The sequence below is a fragment of the Myotis daubentonii genome, chromosome 1, assembly GCF_963259705.1.
Source record: "Myotis daubentonii chromosome 1, mMyoDau2.1, whole genome shotgun sequence".
Taxonomy (NCBI): domain Eukaryota; kingdom Metazoa; phylum Chordata; class Mammalia; order Chiroptera; family Vespertilionidae; genus Myotis; species Myotis daubentonii.
The window spans coordinates 129,685,400-129,704,669 of record NC_081840.1 but is presented as its reverse complement, the minus strand read 5'-3'; the positions used below and the strand labels follow the sequence as shown (position 1 = coordinate 129,704,669).

Sequence of the window (19,270 nt, the reverse complement as noted above, 5' to 3'; positions counted from 1 at the left end):
CATCAATGTGAGAGAGAAACATTGCTCAGTTGTCTCCTAATGTCCCCTGACTGGTAATCAAACACACAACCTTTTCTTGCACAGGACGACGGTCCAACCAAATGAGCCACCGAGCCAGAGCAAGAAGACTTATATTCTTATTAGATGACTAAGAGAACAATTGAAAAGTCTTTGGTATTAAATGGAAAGAAAAATTCAGAACCATGTACAAAATAAGATACCTTTTTTGCTTAAAAGAAAAAAGTAAACTCATAAACTCACCAATTGTGTGTAGATATTCATGTGACACAAAGAAAGTCTGGAAGGCTAAATAGCAAAGTCTTTAAACCAGTGGTTCTCAACCTTCCTAATGCCGCGACCCTTTAATACAGTTCCTCATGTTGCAGTGACCCCCAACCATAAAATTATTTTCGTTGCTACTTCATAACTGTAATTTTGCTACTGTTACGAATCGTAATGTAAATATCTGATATGCAGGATGTATTTTCATTGTTACAAATCGAACATAATTAAAGCATAGTGATTAATCACAAAAACAATATGTAATTATATATGTGTTTTCCGATGATCTTAGGCGACACAGGGGTCAAACGACCCACAGGTTGAGAACTGCTGCTTTAAACGGTGCCTTCTTTTTGTAAATGGAAATGTAGGAGAGGTGCTCGTTTTTTTTACAATTTTGTTTACTTTAATTTTTCCCTCTTATAAATGAATATTCATCAGAAAATATTCTCTGGGGTATTTAGATCCTCAGTGGGTTATTAATGAAAAATCTTATTCTCTAAATAAAACAACCCAACTAATTTGCCTGTATCAGGGGAAAGGCATGAGTAGCGCACATTGGATCTTATTACCAACATAGGATTTTCCACTTATTTTTCTCCTTGGTTCCCAGCAAGAAGAAATGTTTACTCAGTGGTCAAATTCAAAAACTGTTGTTTATTACCTGTTCAAACTTGTGGGAGATAGATGGCAGTAATCTTCTATTTCTAAAGATGCAGAAACCGTCTTTCCTGGTTTGGCTCAGTGGAGAGAGTCCGGGCCCATGGACTGAAGGGTCAATTCCAGTCAAGGGCATGTACCTCGGTTGCAGGCTCTATCCCTGGCCCTAGTCAGGGCATGAGCGGAAGACAACCAGTCAATGCATCTCTCTCACATTGATGTTTCTCTCTCTGTCTCTCCCCGTCCCTTCCACTCTCTTAAAATCAATGGAAAAAAATAACCTCAGGTGAGTGATTAACAAAACAAAAATGATGCAGAAGTCAAAAGTAAACTTTTTCATGATTATTCTGCATCAAATTATTGACCAAAGCACAAAGAGAATTCAGATATGATTGTAAGTCCACAAAGAAGCAGCCTTTTGGTAGGCATACCTTATTGATTAAGGCTGGCTATTTAGTCATATCTTAGGATCTTTTCCCAAGTTATAAACACGAAAATAAAGTAAACATGTATAAGTTATTAAGTGTTTTCAGGAAATAAGAAAATACCAACTAAGAGAGTTGAATTGCTAAATCTAAATGCTCTGGAAGAATTAAGATTTTACTTTGAAGTATTGTTAGCTTATTTTACTATATCAGGGGTTGGCAAACCATGGCCAGTGTGTTAATTCTACCCCACACCTACTTTTGTGAATAAATTTTTTAAAATGTTTTTATTGATTTCAGAGAAGAAAGTAGAGAGAGATAAGAACTTAGGAGCTCTCTGAAGGGTTTCGGGACCCTGTACCCTACTTTGAGAGTTGCTGCTCCAGATATTAGACACAACAAAGCACGTTGAAGAGTCAAAGCCTAATCTATCCCCTGGAATTAGTGGGATTCAAGACTCGAAAATGATGGAAACAGTTGGTTTACAAAATATTTAATCCATTTGTTCTGTAAATTTTTACTGAAAGAGAATGGAAGATAGGAAGTACCTACTTTAGATAGGGTGACCAGGAGAGGCCTCTGAAGAAGTGACCTTTAAGCTGAGACCCAAGTGATAAGAAGGTAGCTACCTGAACAACAGGAGGGGCATGTACTCTGAACCAGAAATTAATTAAGAATTTCCTCAAGTTATTTATTTTTTCACTTATTTATCTGTTCTTCCCAGCTCTCTTTCTTTTATGTCCACTGTTATATTTCCAGCACCTCATACAGTGCCTGGCACATAGGAGATGCACAATAAATGATTTCTGAATGAGGATAGTGAGCAAAGGGCAGTAGCACAAATTAAGGTTAGGGAAGCAGGGTTCCAATCACATAAGGCCATTTAGATCATCCAAAGGTTTGGGTTTTATTCTAGACTTAGGGAAATATTTAAAGCTGGAGAAGGAAACATTCCACTTTATGTTTTAAGGTCACTTTTCTGGCTGTGTAGAAAGTGGATTGGAGGGTAGCATAGTGGAAGTGAAACCAGGTAGGCTTTTATAGGACTCCAGTTGAGAAATGAGGACCCATACTACTAAGATAATACCAGTAGCAATGGAGAAAAGGGGCAGAATCAAGGTATATTTGGGATGTACCATTGACATGGCTTACTAATGGAATTAATTTTGAGAATGAGAGGGTGAATCAAGATGATACCTAGCATCTGGTCACATCTGGTGGCAGCATAGGGAAATGTGGTACTGCAGCCTCCCACAACCACATCAAAATTTACAACTAAAATACAGAACAACCATCATTCAGAACCATCTGAAATCTAGCTGAACAGAAGTCCTACAACTAGGGCTGTGGTCGGCAAACGGCGGCTTGCGAGCCACATGCAGCTGTTTGGCCCCTTGAGTGTGGCTCTTCCACAAAAAAAGTACATGCAGGCGTGCACGTACAGTGCAATTGAATCTTCGTGGCCCATGCACAGAAATCACTATTTTGTGGAAGAGCCACACTCAAGGGGCCAAAGAGCCGCATGTGGCTTGCAAGCCGTGGTTTGCCGAGCCGCAGTTTGCCAACCACTGAACTAGGGAATTAAAGAAGCACATCAAGACCTGGTAGGAGGGGTGGAGACACCGGACAGAATTGCAGAACCAGTTGTTCCCACACCCATTTGTGGTGGTTTAAAATTGGGAGAGATATCTTGGATGTGGAGGTTTCCCTGAGGAACAAGAGGACACTGCCACACACCAGGCCCCCAGCCCAGGGTTCCAGTGCCAGGAAGAGAAGTCCCCACAACTTCTGGCTGAGTGACATGGCTGTGGAAGACCCAGGTAGGTCCCCTTAAAAGGCCTATGCACAGACTTACTCAGACTCACTCCCTTTGTGTTCCAGTGGCAGAAGCCTGAAAGGAACTTGGAACATTGAGGAAGGAACTACCTTGTCTGGAATCAGGGCAAGAGCTGGAGGGACAGTTTTCTCCCAGATAGAAGTGCTGGTGGAGGCCAGTGTTCCTTTGCTGAGCCCTTCCTGCCACAGAGCTAACAGGCTGTGCCATATCTGAATCTCCATCAACCTGGCTCACACTTTTCACCCTGCCCCAGTGGTTCTCTGAGACCCCGCCCCTCCCTACTTGCAGGGTCATCCAAGCCATTTCCAGTGGCTTTTCCATACAACTGGCCTCTTTTGCCTCTTGCTTTGGGCTTTACTAAAATCTCTTAAACAAGCAGCAACTGGCATCAGTGTACTCTGTAGCTCTCAATTTGCCCCAGGTCCAGCACTAGTAACAGCCCACCCTGGTTCACAGCTTGGTCTCTCCTGGGCACCTCCAAGCTCAACACAAGTAGTAGCCATCTGCAGATTGCTTAGTAGCCCATGCTGGGTGGCTCTGGACAGGGCACAGGCAGACTTTGCACCTCCTGGGAGGCCCCAGAGCCAGTGCAGCCAGTGGTCAACTTTGACCACCCAGATTACAACCCTACCACCTCCACGAGTGTCACACTCAAGGGGTGGACTCAGTGAGCACCAAAGCCCCACTGAAGCAAGTCCTGCTGCATTCAGTTCCTGCACAGCAGCTTTTCTACTGTAATTGTAGCTGATCCTTATAGTGGATTGGCCTGCGGGTCAGTCCCTCCTAGTGAGGCTGACATACATCAAGGCTCAACTACAGTAGGACTGCACACAGTTCACACAAGGGTGCACCTGGAGTTCCCAGCTCAAGTGTCTGGGGTAGCTGAGCCACTACCAGGGGCCGGCAAACTTTTTGACTCGAGGGCCACAATGGGTTCTTAAACTGGACCGGAGGGCCGGAACAAAAGCATGGATGGAGTGTTTGTGTGAACTAATACATGTTAACACTGCTGCTGGTGAAGGAGCGGAGGGGAGAGCAAGAGAACCCTCCGCTCTTTCGGCTCCACGGGCCGGATAGAACAGCTGAACGGGCCGGATCCGGCCCGCGGGCCGTAGTTTGCCCACGGCTGCACTAGACTCTACAGGACACCTACTACACAAGGTGACTCTACCAAGTCTGGGAAGCAGTAGATCTACTGAATATAGTAGGTCCTCGGGTTACGTCAGAGATCCGTTCCTACGGCGTGATGTAACGCAATTTTCGCCGTAAGTCGGAACCCACCTACATAAGCATCTACGTCACTCACATGGAGCACATACACAGCAGTAATGAAGTGAAACAGTAAAAAAAAATTTAAAAGATAACAATTCCTGACCTTTACTTGTGGTAAATAAATAATAAAAAACATAAAGCACATATATACATACGTTGAAATGATGGAACTTTTTTTTTTATAAATAAATGGGAGATGGCGACGTAACCACGAAACAACGTACATCAAGTCCGTTGGATTGCCTGTACATAGAAATAAATACAGGGAAGCAGCCAAAATGCAGAGACAAAGAAAAATGTCACAAATGAAAGAACAGGAGAAATCCCCAGAAAAAGAACTAATTGAAATGGAAGCAAGAAAACTACCAGTTACAGACTTCAAGATAATGATTAAAGGATGCTCAAGGGATTTAATGAGAACTTCAAAGAACTTAGTGAGAATTTCAAGGAACTTAGAACAAGCATGTCAAACTCGCAGCCCATGGGCCACATGTGGCCCACAACAAATATTTTTGCAGTCCAGCGAATATAACAGTATGTAAGAAACATTTTAATAAAAATTTCATAACTTAATTTTTACAATATCCTGTTATACATAATTATCAATAACCAACTGCAACGTTCGCTAATGACTGATTACTATAATTGTGTTGCATTCATTTCCTTTACGCGCCTTACACACAGGTGCACCATTTCCACTAATACTAGCAGCAAATATTTTAGCAGCCGATTGCCACATCATTAGTATTGGACTGACTTGTTTGGTGTGCGCAACAGGAAATATTTCTCTTTCAGAGATCAAGAAAAATAGTTTTATTTGCATTATGCTTATTAATTTGTGCCGTTATTCAGTGTCTGGTAAGTTAATGTTCAAGAAAGAGATATTAATTTCTATTAAAATGTTCTATTTTATGTTAACAATTATTATTTATTTCAGCCCTTCGTATTCAGCATGTCTCTATCGAAATAAACCTACATTTCTATGAATATTGAAGCTTTTTTTTTTTTTTTTTTTTTGCGGCCCACATAAACTTAAACCTTGTTTATTTGGCCCGTTTTAGCCTTTGAGTTTCACATGCTTGACTTAGAACATCAGCAACATAAAAAAGAACCAGTCAGAAAGGAAGCATACACTAACTAAAATAAAGAATAATTTATAGGGGGTCAACAGTAGAATAGAGGACACCAAGAATCAAATCATGTGGAATATAAGGAAGTGCCTGGTCAATGTGGCTCAGTGGTTGAGAATCAACCTATGAACTAGAGGTTCACAGTTTGATTCTGTCAGGGCACATGCCGGGTTGCAGGCTTGATCCACAGGGGCATACAGGAGGCAGCCAATCAATGAGTCTCATCATTGATGTTTCTATCTCTCCCTCTCCCTTCCTCTTTGAAATAAAAAATATATTTTTTTTAAAAAAAATAAGGAAGTAAAAAACACCCAATCAGAACAGCAAAAAGAAAAAATTCAAAAATATGAAGATAGTGTAAGGAGCCTCTGGGACAACTTCAAGCGTACTAACATTCACATCATAGGGGTGCCAGAAGGAAAAGAGAGGGAACAAGAAATTGAAAACCGCCCTCTGTCCCTGAGCCCAGTGGACAGAGCGTCAGCCTGCGAACTGAAAGATCCCAGGTTCAGTTCCGGTCAAGGACACATGCTTGGGGTTGTGGGCTTGATCCCCAGTAGGTGACTTGCAGGAGGCAGCTGATCCATGATTCTCTCTCATCATGGATGTTTCTATCTCTCCCTCTTCCTTCCTCTCTGAAATCAATAAAAATATATTTTAAAAAAAAAGAAATGGAAAACCTATTTGAAAAAATGACAGAAAACTTCCCTTACCTGGTGAAAGAAATAGACATATAAGTTGAGAAAGCAAGGAGGGTCCCAAACAAGATAAACCCAAGGAGGCCCACACCAAGATCCATCATAATTAAAATGCCAAGGGCTGAAGATAAAAGCATCTTAAAGGCAGCAAGAGGAAAGCACATAGTTGCCTACAAGGGAGCATCCATATGGCTGTCAGCTGATTTCTCAACAGAAACTGTGCAGGCCAGAAGGGAATGGCAAGAAATATTAAAAGTCCTGAAAAGCAAGGACCCACAACCAAGATTACTCTACCCAGCTAAGCTATCATTTAGAATTGAAGGTCAGATAAAGAGCTTCTCAGACAAGGAAAAGCTAAAGGAGTTCATCACCACCAAACCAGTATTACATGAACTGTTAAAGGGTCTTCTTTAATAAGATGAATAAATATAAGATCAAAAATATGAACAATCACCTGGGTTGGGTCGCTCGTAGTTAGAGCATCAGCCTGCAGACCAAAAGGTCTTGGGTTTGATTCTCCATCGAGGGCAAGTACCTTGGTTGCAGATTTCCCTACCAGGGTGCGTGCAGGAGACAACCAATCAATGTTTCTCTCTCACATCAATGTTTCTCCCTCTCTATCTCCGCACCCCTTTCTCTCCCTTCCATCTCTCCTCCCACTCATTCACTCTAGAAATCAATGAAAAAAATATTCTCAGGTGACGATTAAAATATATATATATATATATATATATATATATATATATATATATATGAACAATGAAATGCAATAAATGCATAGCTATCAACAATTAAATCTAGAAAATCAAAACAAATGAACAAGGAATCTAATGAACAAAATAAACTGATGAATAAAATAGAACCAGAGGCATGGAAACATGGAACAAACTGATGAATCTCAGAGGAAAGGGAGGGTCTGGGAAGAGATTAGCCAAAGACTTTATATGCATTACCTATGGACATAGACAATAGGGTGATGAAGGCCTGGGGTGGGTGGAGAGTGGCACTGGGGAGATAAAAAGGGGCATATCTGGATATCTGTAATACTCTCAACAATAAAGGTTTAAAAAATAAATAAACATACAACAAAAGCGGGGGGTGGGGTGGGAGGGGGGGACACCTAGATTTCTTTCTAAAACACCTGAGTAGATGATGATGCCAGTGTATTGAGATGAGAAAGCTTATGGGAAGGACCAGGTCTGGAGACAAAAATCAGGGGTACTTTTATAAGTATGTTCAATTTGAGATGTTTGTGCAATACCTCAGTTGATAGTTCAGCTAGGCACTGTGGATTTAAAGTCTAGAATTCAGGGCAGAGAACAGGGCTGGAGACAAATAAAAAACATGAAAATGATGAAGATGGTATTTCTTTATCCGTGGCCAGTGTGGCTCAGTTAGTTGAAGCATTGTCCTGTACACCACAATGTGGCAGGTTGGGGTTCGACTCCAGCTCAGGTGTGCTGGGGAGGCAACCGATCAGTTTCACTCACATCTATGTTTTTCTCTCTTTCTGAAATAAATTTTTTAAAATAAAGATAACATTTAAATCCACAGGAACTGAGGTTGTCATTTAGAAAGAGAACATAAAAGAAATGTCTCGGGGTCACGCCCAGAGGAACCCCAGCATTGAGGTTAAATAGAGGAAAGGGAGCCAGAAAGGGGAGTGAGGAGTGGCCAGTGAGGTAGAAGGAAACTGCGTAAGCATATTTGCTCAAGGGGGTGTTGTAAGAACATGTAGTGAATACACTTGGGAAGGATAATGATGGAAGCCCTGGGAAGGAGGTTAGGCTCTATCCAAGTCCTTTCCCTTTACAATCACCTTGATATAAGGAATAAAAGGTCCTATCCAACCCTATCACATGGAGGCCCTTTGTGATATGGTTTCTGTCTACTTCTCAAGCCTCATTGCTCATTATTTCCTCCTATTCTAATTCTTAGCTTCTTTGAATATTCCCTGTTTCCTATCACCAGGATTTGGGTCAATTCTGTTCTCCATGCCTAGAAAATGCTTAAATTTCCCCCATCTTTTCTAGGATTATTGGTTAAATTTGTAGATTTCTGCTTTAGATTGTTTAGGTCAGCAATTTTCAACTGGTATGCTGCAGTACACTAGTGCTGAAAGAATTTTTAAAATATATTTTTATTGATTTCAGAGAGGAAAGGAGAGGGAGAGAGATAGAAACACCAATGATGAGAGAGAATTATTGAACGGCTGCCTCCTGCACACATACACATCCCCCCCACACACACACCCCCACTGGGAATCGAGCCCGAAACCCAGACATGTGCCCTTGACCAGAATTGAATCCGAGACCGGATAGGCCAACTGCTCTATCCACTGAGCCAAACCGCCTAGGGCTGAAAGAATTTTTAAAACATGCAATACCTGGGAAAAGTGGTAAAAGGGGATTATGCAAAGTACCGAGAGACTCGTCCAGGTCTGAGTGCCAGCACCCCAGACGGGGGCACCTTCAGGTGGCAGAAGGTGATCGAAATTACTCAGGTATGAAGATCCTCTTCTAGGTTTTGTGAATATGGTCATTTTGGAATTACAATGATTTTGAATAATTTTGCCCCAGAAGTTTACTAAAATTGGCAAGAATCATCTCTACAAGCTACTTAAACAGAAACCCAGGCATTCTTCAGTATTTTGGTTCAAACGGATTATATAACTGGTTAAAGTGTTTCAGCTGCTGGGGTTTTTGTTTTTGTTTTTGTTTTTTGCCTCCCCTCCGCTCCCCTATGGTGTTTTCAGCTGTAAGATATGCTTGATTTGTGCATTAGGTAGTTTTGGAAGTTTCCAATTACTGTTTAAATATTGCTGAAGTTCCATGGCAGCTTATATTTACTCTTATTAAGACTTTTAGGAAATTTTGACCTCATTCCCTTTCATGTCACAATGGGACAGCTTCTCTAAATGAAGAGTACAGTTTTTGTGTTTTCTTTTATCTTTTATTTGCATGGAAATTTAAGATGCTACAGTTTCCCAGCAGCCTGGTAATGTTGAGATAACTGTGTCTCTTTAAATGCTGTTTAGGAACGCTCTTCAGATGTGAAATTTTTTTTTTGTTTTTGCCTTTTGGATCATAAATTGGATATTTCATCTCACGTGGATAAGTACAACACTGACAAGCACATGAAATAATAAAGAAGACTTTATCATCTTAAATCCGAGGAACTTGGCTAATTCTGGAGATAGCCATATGAAAACTTTAAAACTGAAATATGAGTAGCTGACTTGAAGTAACTCTATGTCAAATAGTCATAGGTTAAGTATCTTCAAAGAACTTGGATTTTATTTCAGAGGATACAAAATTAAAACAAACAAACTGGAAAACACAAAGATAACCAAGAAAAACCCAACACCTTCCTGTGCAGTCCCGTTGGAATCTGGACTTGCCATGAGTGTTGAAGCCTTGTTTCATTGAGTCAGAGAGACTGGACCTAAATGGCCCAGTATGACTGCTCCAGCCTGGCTTAATTTTCCCACTCCACCATCATTAACAAAGTCATCATTGAATTGTGAGAAGCATTCTGACAATTCATGGACAGAAAATCGTTATGATGTGAATCGTCAATGACACAACTCTTCAGATGGCTTTAATTCTGGTATTGGATGTCCCAATGGAGGTAACTTTGGAAGGAAAGGAAAAAATGGATGGCGTACGCATGGGAGAAATGGCAATGAAAACATCGTGGGGATACCGTATGTTCCATTCTGAAAAAGCCAAGGACTACACAAAAACAACATCCCTGACAATGAACCAGGGAAGAAGAAAGGAGAAAATACACAGTTTGAAGCTGAGGATTTTCCGTCTTTAAATCCTGAATGAGAGAGATCCAAATCAAAATAAATCTTTACCTGCAATTTAGAGCTCCAAAGATGCTGGTCACTAAGAAAGATAATGCAAAAAACTTACAGCTGTCTAGGTTCCCAGTAGCAGGAAGTCTTCAATCATAGCCAGTTAAGAACAGGACTGGTCCAAGTGTTTATAAAGGTTTAGTCCCTAACCTGCTGCTCTACCCACAAAACCTACACAATGGAAAAGCCAAACTAAAGGAAATAAAGCTGGGACTTCTTTCTCTCATGAATCTACATATGGTGTTGGCAACTTCAATGCTTTTAAATCAACAGCCAAGAATTTTAGTGCAACAATGACAGTGAAAGAGTGTAATTCCTCAAATTCCTCTTCACCTGTTGACAAACTTAATCAGCAGCCTCATCTAACCAAACTGACACAAATTCACACTGATAAGAAGAATGAATTTCGGCAAGCATTGAAAAGGGACAGAGTGGGTCAAAAACCAAGATGGTGGCATAGGCAAACACCTGAAATTGCTACCTATAACAACCACTTCAAAAATACAACTAAAAGACAAAACGGACATCATTCACAACCACAGGACAGCTGGCTGAGTGGAAATTCTACAACTAGAAGGAAAGAGAAAAGCACACTGAGACTCAGAGGAGGTGCGGTGTGGAAGTAAAGTGCAGCGGTAGGGAGGCGCACGCAGAAAGGGCTGGCAACTGAGGACGTGGTTGTCTTTTCCAATCGGGAGGGAGTCTCAAGCTCCCAACGGCCCTGAACTCCAGTTTGGGCGAGCCTCTGGGGACCCAGACTCACACGAGGAGAAACTGGACTGCCTGGCATCGGGCAGAACTTGAGGGAGGCTTTCTCTCAGAGGTGCTTGCGTTTATTACTGCAGGACACTGAGACCCGGGACCTCTTAGGGCAGGGCTGAGGATCAGCCATAGCTGTTTGCTCTGCCCTGTTGATTCCCTGAGACCCCACCCCACCCAACCTGTGTGCAGGGGCTTTTGCATATGAATGGCCTGGCCCTTTGCAATCTAAAATTACCTAACAAACTGCAGCTGGGCCAGAGAGACCCAGAACATCCAAAATAAGGCCCAAGGCCCCACAGCAGTTTGCATTGCTTCACAGCTGGGCCTCATCTGTGCACCTCCAAATCCCAAAGAATAGGAATCTGCAGATCTCTCCATAGCTCCTGCTGGGTAGCCTCAGGAAGAGGCTAAATTAGCACCTCCTTAGAGATCCAAGTGCCAGTGTACCCAGTGGTCAGAGTGGACCATCCAGATTACAACTCCTCAGATCCATAAGGGACACACTCAGGGGGCAGACTCAGTGAGCACCAAAGCCCCCCTGAAGCAAGTCTTACCCCATAAGGGTGTCTCCAACATAGAAGTTCTCCCACCATAGTCACAGCTGATTCTCACAGTCAAATGGCCTGGAGGTCAATTCCTCCAGGATACCAACTACAATCAAGGCTTAACTACAACAAGACTGTGCACACAGCACACAAGGGGGTGCACCAAGAGTGTCCTCCTCAGGTAATTGGGGAGGCTGAGCCACTGGGCCCTATAGAACACCTAGCACACAAAGCCACTCTATCAACACAGGGAAGCAGCCAAAATGCGGAGACTGAGAAACAGGTCACAAGTGACAGAAATGGAGGAAAGCAAACTACTGGATATAGAGTTCAAAACCATGGTTATAAGGTTTTTCAAGAATTTTCTAGAAATCGCCAATAAATTTAGCGAGACCCTCAGTAAATCTAGTGAGACCCTCGAGGATATGGTAAAGGACCAACTAGAAATTAGGCATACACTGACTGAACTAAAGAATAATATACAGAGATCCAACAGCAGACTGGAGGATCGCAAGAATCAAGTAGAAGATTTGAAATACGAAGAAGTAAAAAACACCCAACCGGAAAAGCAAAAAGAAAAAAGAATCCAAAAATATGAAGATAGTGTAAGGAGCCTCTGGGACAACTTCAAGTGTACCAACATCCGAATTATGGTGGTGCCAGAAGAAGAGAGAGAGCAAGATATTGAAAACTTATTTGAAGAAATAATAACAGGAAACTTCCCCTACCTGGTGAAAGAAATAGACTTACAAGTCCAGGAAGTGCAGAAAACCCCAAACAAAAGGAATCCAAAGAGGACCACACCAAGACACATCATAATTAAAATGCCAAGAGCAAAAGACAAAGAGAGAATCTTAAAAGCAGCAAGAGAAAAACAGTTAGTTACCTACAAGGGAGTACCCATACGATTTCAGCTGATTTATCAACAGAAACTATGCAGACCAGAAGGGAGTGGCAAGAAATATTCAAAGTGATGAATACCAAGAACCTACAACCAAGATTACTTTATCCAGCAAAGCTATCATTCAGAATTGAAGGTCAGATAAAGAGCTTCACTGATAAGAAAAAGCAAAAGGAGTTCATCACCACCAAACCAGTATTATATGAAATTATGAAAGGTATTCTTTAAGAAGAGGAAGAAGAAGAAAAAGGTAAAGATAAAAATTATGAACAGCAAATACATATCTATCAACAAGTGAATCTAAAAATCAAATGAATAAAAAATCTCATGAACAGAATAAACTGGTGATTATAATAGAATCAGGGGCATAGAAAGGGAGTGGACTGACAATACTCGGGGGAAAAGGGGTGTGGGGGTGCGGGAAGAGACTGGACAAATATCATACACCTATGGATGAGGACAGTGAGGGGGATAAGGGCAGAGAGTTGGGTGGGAATCAGGTGGAGGGGAGCTATAGGGAAAAAAAGAGGAACAACTGTTAATAATCTGAACAATAAAGGTTTAAAAAATAATAAAAAAAAGAAAAAAGAAAAGGGACAGAGTGGAAGAAGACCATAAAGATGTAAGCCATGCTGGCTTCAAGAAGGATGACGACTCATTTAAATTGCATAACAGCAATAATACCAAGACAGAGATTTAAACCGAAACTTTGATGAAAATGAAATTCCACAAGAGAATGGCAATGCTTTGGTTATTTCCCAGCAGATCATTTGGTCTTCAACCTTCCCACAAACAGATGTTCTTTCAAGTTCACTTGAGGCAGACCACAGATTGTTAAAGGAGATGAGCTGGCAAGAAAACAGTGAAAACAATGAAACCTGTGCTTCCTTGACTGAGGATGAAATGAGAGAATTCCAAGTTATTAGAGAACAGTTGCAGAAGAATGGTCTGAGGAAAAATGGTATTTTGAAAAGTGGTCTGATTTGTGACTTCAAGGTTGGACCCTGGAAAACAGCACTTTCCACCCCATGGTTGAGAATAATGACACGGAGACGAGCAGCAGCAGCAGCAGCCACACGTCCAAGGACAATGACGAGGACGTGTAAGGGTCCTGGCAGCCTGAAAGGTTTACTATGGCATGTACTCATGTAGTCAGGGTGGAGTATAAAATGAAGAACTATTTATGTAGTAAAATGCCCCACCAGAAGATTTTGGGGGGGTCTTCTATATGAAGAAAACCAAGAATATTGTGTTAGGCTGTGTTGAACATTCTTTCTTTGTACATGGATGTTGTAGAAATGAAGACTTTGGTGGACCCAACATTGATTCTCTTCATCACTGCAGCATTTCTCTGACTAACAATGTGACAATGTAACAGATGACGTGGTCTCATTTAATAATAAAAAATTGTGTAATGTTTTGCAAAATGTCTGTTTTAAAATGTTCGGCGCTTAAGAAAAAAGCAGCTTACACTATTTTGCTTACAGAGTCCTATCTCTTCATACAATGGAAATCCCCAAGTCCACTTTGTGCATCTCCACTCCCAAAAAAAACAATGTAGCATGTTGGCTAAAACTGGAGCAAAGTGCACTAAAACATTAATTTTATGAGCTCAACTGTTGTACTAGTCACTTTTTAAAACTTAAATTGTTTAGCCACGTGTACTTCCATAACTATTGCAGGAAAAACTTGCCACACTTTCTTCCAAATTTTAAGAGGAGGTTTGCAAGAGCTTTATTTGGGTATGTTGTCAGACCAGGATTTTCAGAGATGATGAAAAAGAGTTGTTGTGGGAAATTTTATTTTGATAAATTATTACATGAGCAGAAAAACTGATCACACTGACTGGATCTGTCCACAACATGGAAATAAACTGGATTTTCAGAAAAAATAAAACATACAATACCTGACTATTTAGTCAGGAGCACTGACCTCTTTTCCCTTAGCTTGTCAAATTAAAAAATGACAAAAGTTCTCCCCAGATAATTTACTAGCACATTTATTTTCCTATACAGTTTTTCTTACGTACTTAAAACTATATATTTTATAGGTTTTTCTTGTTTGTTTTGCTTAACATATTAAGCCCCATGATACTAAAGGCTTCCTAAAATTTTTTAAATGACTAGATACTATTTCAAAACAGAAATGAATATTAATCCCTTTAATGTCCTGTGTTTATTTAAAATATTTAAAAATTTATGCAGATGCTTTAAAATATTTTTGTAACTTTTTACATAAATGTATTTTTAAAATTCTTGGTAGATGACAAACTGCTTTCTACCAAGGTTTTTGAGGTTTACTCTTCTAAGATTTCTACTCCATACTGACCCATTTTCCCTTAGATTTTCAAATTAAAAAATGAGAGCCCTAGCCGATTTGGCTCAGTGGATAGAGCCTGTGGACTGAAGAGTCCCGGGTTCAATTCTGGTCAAGGGCATATGCCCGGGTTGCGGGCTCATCCCCAGTGGGGGGCGGCCAGGAGGCAGCTCATCAGTGATTCTCATCGTTGATGTTTCTATCTCTCTTTCCCTCTCTCTTTCTCTCTGAGGTCAATAAAAATATATATTTTAAATGACAACAGCCAACATAATAGCCCTCCAGTGTGAATCAAAATTATACCTATTTTTAGTCAGATTTTAATAATTAGTTTATGTGTGTCTTGAGATTTAAAAAAAAAAGGTTGAAAAATGCTGGTTTAGAGCAATTACCATGGCTGCGGTGTGAAGAATGAATGTGGGGATGAGAGGCCTGGCGGGCGCAGTTCGGTGGTTGAGCATGGGTTTGGTTCCCAGTCAGAGCACATGCCCGGGTTGTGGGCTTGATCTCCAGTGTGGGGCGTGCAGGAGGCATATGGTGGGGAGGGGTAGAGACCCCTTAGAACAGTGGTTCTCAACCTTCCTAATGCCGCGACCCTTTAATACAGTTCCTCATGTTGTGGTGACCCCCAACCATAAATTATTTTCGTTGTTACTTCATAACTGTAATTTTGCTACTATTATGAATCGTAATGTAAATATCTGATATGCAGGATGTATTTTCATTGTTACAAATTGAACATAATTAAAGCATAGTGATTAATCACGAAAACAATATGTAATTATATATGTGTTTTCCGATGGTCTTAGGCGACCCCCAAAGGGGTCGCGACCCACAGGTTGAGAACCGCTGCCTTAGAAGCTAAGAGGATCTGGGTGTCAGTGCAGCTTTGCTACAAAGGTGTGGTCCCAACCCAGACGCATCACCAGGCACACTATGGGAACTCATCAAAAACGCAGAACCTCAGATCCCCAGCCCCATCTCCCATTTGATAAGATCCTCAGACGATTCTTATGCGCATTCAAGTGTGACAATAACTGATCTAGACGGTTGTTTCAAACCGCTGCACACTAGAATCGCCTGGGGAGCTGTAAGTTTTCCGGTGTCCAGGTCACATCCCATGTCGATTAAGTCAATCACTGCGAGTGGGACCAGAAAGCAAAACCCCTCCAAAAGGGATCCCAAGGTTCAGCCAATCTGGCAGCCTGTGATCTGAGTAATGGGAAGAAACTTACAGCCAGTGGTCTCGGGTAGCTGAGCAACGGGCATGGGAAGGGAGCGTACTAAATAGTTCCGTTGTTGTTATTTCTGCACAGTGCACAGGTAGTGCCGAGGTAACCGTAAATGAGACGAGTGGAAGGCCTGACAGACGTGCTCCTTGACCAGGCGCTGGACAGCCGAGCAGGGGCGGACGGCTGTCAACCCAGGGCAGCACCGCCCGCTCCCGCCCGCTCCCGCCCGCGGGGTTCGCCCCGCCCAGCGGGCCCGCCCCTCTGCGGCCCTGGCGCCCACCCGCGCTCGGGCCGGCGATCTGGGGCGCAGGCGCGGTCGCCCCTGCGGCCGGGGTCGGCCTCCGTTGACGTCAGCACGCCTCACGGGTTCCAGCCCCTCAGCCCGGCCTCCAACTACCGCGCGAGGCGGGCGGGGGCGGGTGCCGGCCAGTGGCGCTCTCCCGTCCGACCGCGCCAGTTTGAATGAAAGCTCCTCAAGATGGCGGCGGCCGAGGCGCGAGGAGGTGAGGGCTAGAGAGCGGCGCCCCTCATATGCCCCCTTCTGCTGGCCAACCCCCCGCGCCGGGAAGCGTGCCGGGACGCGCGGGCCCGGCCCACGCGGCGCCGTCTCCCGCCGTGCCGACACCTGGGCTTCACCCTGCCCCTGCCCCTGCCCCTGCCCCTGGCCCCTGGCCCCTGACCCTTCTCGCGCCTCGGCCAGCTCGCTCCCCGGAGCCTCCCCCGCCGCCCCGGCCCCCGCGCCCGCCGCCGGGCCGGCCCCTCCCGCCCGGTGGCCGTGTGGAGGTATTCGGGCGGCCGCCGCAGCTCCCGCTAGCTCCCAGGGGCTCGGTTCCGTGGCCGCGCGTGTGGCTTGGCTTCTTTGTGGTGGTTTGAGCGGGACGTGTAGTGTTCGGGCTGACTTTTAACGGGGGAGTGGGGAACCCGGGGTGTAAGTGTGACCTTAGTGTCCGAGGAAAGAAAGGAATCGGCCGGAGTATGGCCGCTAAGGAAGGGGATGAGCGAGGGCACATCCCAGCTCGGCCTCCCCGGGAGGGCGCGCGCCTCGTCGGAGGGACCCCGTAGGTGGGCGCCGGGGGCGGGCCCCGCAGCCCGGGCTCCCTTCGTGCCCACCGGGGCCGGAGTGGTTGGCGTGGGCGCCGGGGCGCTAGGTGCCGACCGTGTGTGTGTTCTTGTGCGCGCTTGAAAGACTGGAACTTTGATTGCATTCTAGAATCTAAAGGCGTTTTCCAGGACTGTTCCTCCCCGCGTACATTATGAAATCTTGATCCGCCAATTTTTCTTCCACTAGAGGTTACTGTGAGCTACTGAGCTGGGGTTTTTTTGTTTGTTTGTTTTTGTGGTGGTAATGAAATGTTTAATCTTGCACATGATTTTTTTCCCCTACGTTAATCAAAATTGTCACCAAGAGTGTTTTATGCTCCTTTTTCTTGTTTGTGTTTTTTTGTTTGTTTGTTTTAACTCAATAGCATTTCCATGGAATGATGTGTCTTGAATCTTGTTACTTCAACTAGATAAAAACAGCAGACAAGTCACCTGGGGTAGAGAGGAACCTCTTTTGCATGTGGTCAGCATAATGAGGTTAACTTTACACAAAACAGCCTGAAGGTTTTTTAATTAAAGGAAAGGATTTAAGGGTTCTTTTCTCTTCTACTCTTCTACCCCAGCACCACCCCAAAGCAAGTAACTCCCCCCCCCCGCCCATTTTTTTAAGTATCTTTCTCTTACACACACACACACACACACACACACACACACACACACACACACTATCTTTCACTTTCTTGATGTAAAATTATGAGCCCTCTGTGGGACAGTAGGGTGGAGATAGAAATCCTGCTTCAGGGTTTCTTACCGTGAAGCCCCTGTGTGAGTGGAGGGTGAAAACTGGATAAAGCAAGATCAGCTCTGGTCTCTCTAAATGACCTCAAAACACAAAAGTTGTCACAGCTACCTTGGAGAGCTACCGAGTAGAGCTTGAGTTTACTTATAGATGTTGTTTCCTAACCCCAGTTTACTCCAACCCTGGAATTTACTCCAACCCAGTGCATCTGAAACCCAGAACAGTGAAAGTCTCGCTAAAGTCATACACTAAGGGGCGTAGCAAAGGCTGGAGCAGAGGGCCTTTGATCTTCTCTAGTGCTTACCAAACCACTAGCCATGAAACCAAGTTTATTGCACATGTCTAAACATCAGTTTGTGTTAGCATATTTTACTAGCAATATGGCAGCAGAAATTTTAGGGTAAAATCTGCTGCAGCACAATTAGGTATTGGCTACTATAAGATTGATTGAGTGGTGTCTGATTTTCTTCAAGCTTGGTGTATGGGTGATGTAAATTGAATACTCTGTTTTGTAATTCTTGGCTTTAAAAAAACAATGCAGGAAATGAGTGTGACAAAAATCAGTATACCTTCCATTATGTTATTATAACTGGGGTTTATTTCCCTTAATAATAACTTTGAAGCATGGACAAAATAAGTGGAGTTAAAATTTCATGCAACATTGCAAGCTGGAAAAAGGGCATATGATGTATGATCATGTCACATAGAACTATATTTCAGTCAGATTTCACTTCTTATCCAACTAAGAGAAAGGGGGAAAAGTTATTTTTTAAAATTTTAACAAATTATAAGATTATTTTAAGATATATTTCTAGCAGTAAGAATGCCCTAGCCATTTACATTTTATTAAAGCAGTAGTTATATTCTATGTAGACTATAATGGAAAAGTAAAAAACATTACCCCTCTTGACCTTTGCATCTATATGTAATCTTAAGAAAGCTTACGGACATGAAACATTTTGTTCAGGTGGCTCAGTAGAAATTAATTGACATCAGTTAAACATAGTAGGACATGAAAAAGTCCAAGAAGATCAATTTACCAAAATAGTTCTTTAATGCTTACCTTTGTCTTGAAGACACAAAAATGGTTTCTTGTCATATGAATTTTTAGTCCTGTAAAATTGCCAGTAGAAGGGTGGGGATATAGAAATCTTAAGTTTTTCCTTTTCCTTTTTTGTTTTAATTCAGTAGCTATTTCATTAGTAAAGAGTTCTATTTTCTTATTGTAGCTTGGTGTGTGCCTTGCCTAGTTTCACTTGATACTCTTCAGGAAGTATGTAGAAAAGAAAAGCTCACATGTAAATCGATTGGAATCACCAAAAGGAATCTAAACAATTATGAGGTGGAATACTTGTGTGACTACAAGGTAGTAAAGGTAAGGCAAATATCTAGTCCCTTAAAAGAGACTTAATTAGATTTCAGTATTTCATATGTGTAAAATAAAAAGAACCTTAAGTAAGCAAAGCTCTTCTTAATGTTTAAAGCCATAATAATTTATATGTCCTGTC

General features: G+C 42.5%; 2 protein-coding genes and 1 pseudogene across 10 annotated transcripts in view; all 3 read left to right on the top strand.

Annotated features, from left to right (window-relative positions):
* Positions 1 to 19,270, top strand: part of MSANTD7 (Myb/SANT DNA binding domain containing 7) — a 501,345-nt gene that overhangs the window by 64,274 nt on the left and 417,801 nt on the right. The gene's annotated exons all lie outside the window — the stretch shown is intronic.
* LOC132213353 (vasculin-like) lies at positions 8,984 to 13,744 on the top strand (annotated as a pseudogene).
* SUV39H2 (SUV39H2 histone lysine methyltransferase) overlaps positions 16,196 to 19,270 on the top strand; it is a 37,635-nt gene continuing 34,560 nt past the window's right edge. For 2 of the 6 annotated variants that reach the window (XM_059659931.1, XM_059659921.1), the window contains exons 1-2: positions 16,199 to 16,425; positions 18,992 to 19,137. In XM_059659931.1, the coding sequence (XP_059515914.1) occupies positions 16,401 to 16,425; positions 18,992 to 19,137 (171 nt within the window). In that variant the 5' untranslated portion in view covers positions 16,199 to 16,400. Of the gene's footprint in view, positions 16,426 to 18,991; positions 19,138 to 19,270 lie in introns of all 6 variants that reach the window. The other 4 variants (XR_009447977.1, XM_059659908.1, XM_059659950.1 and 1 more) reach the window with 3 other exon arrangements.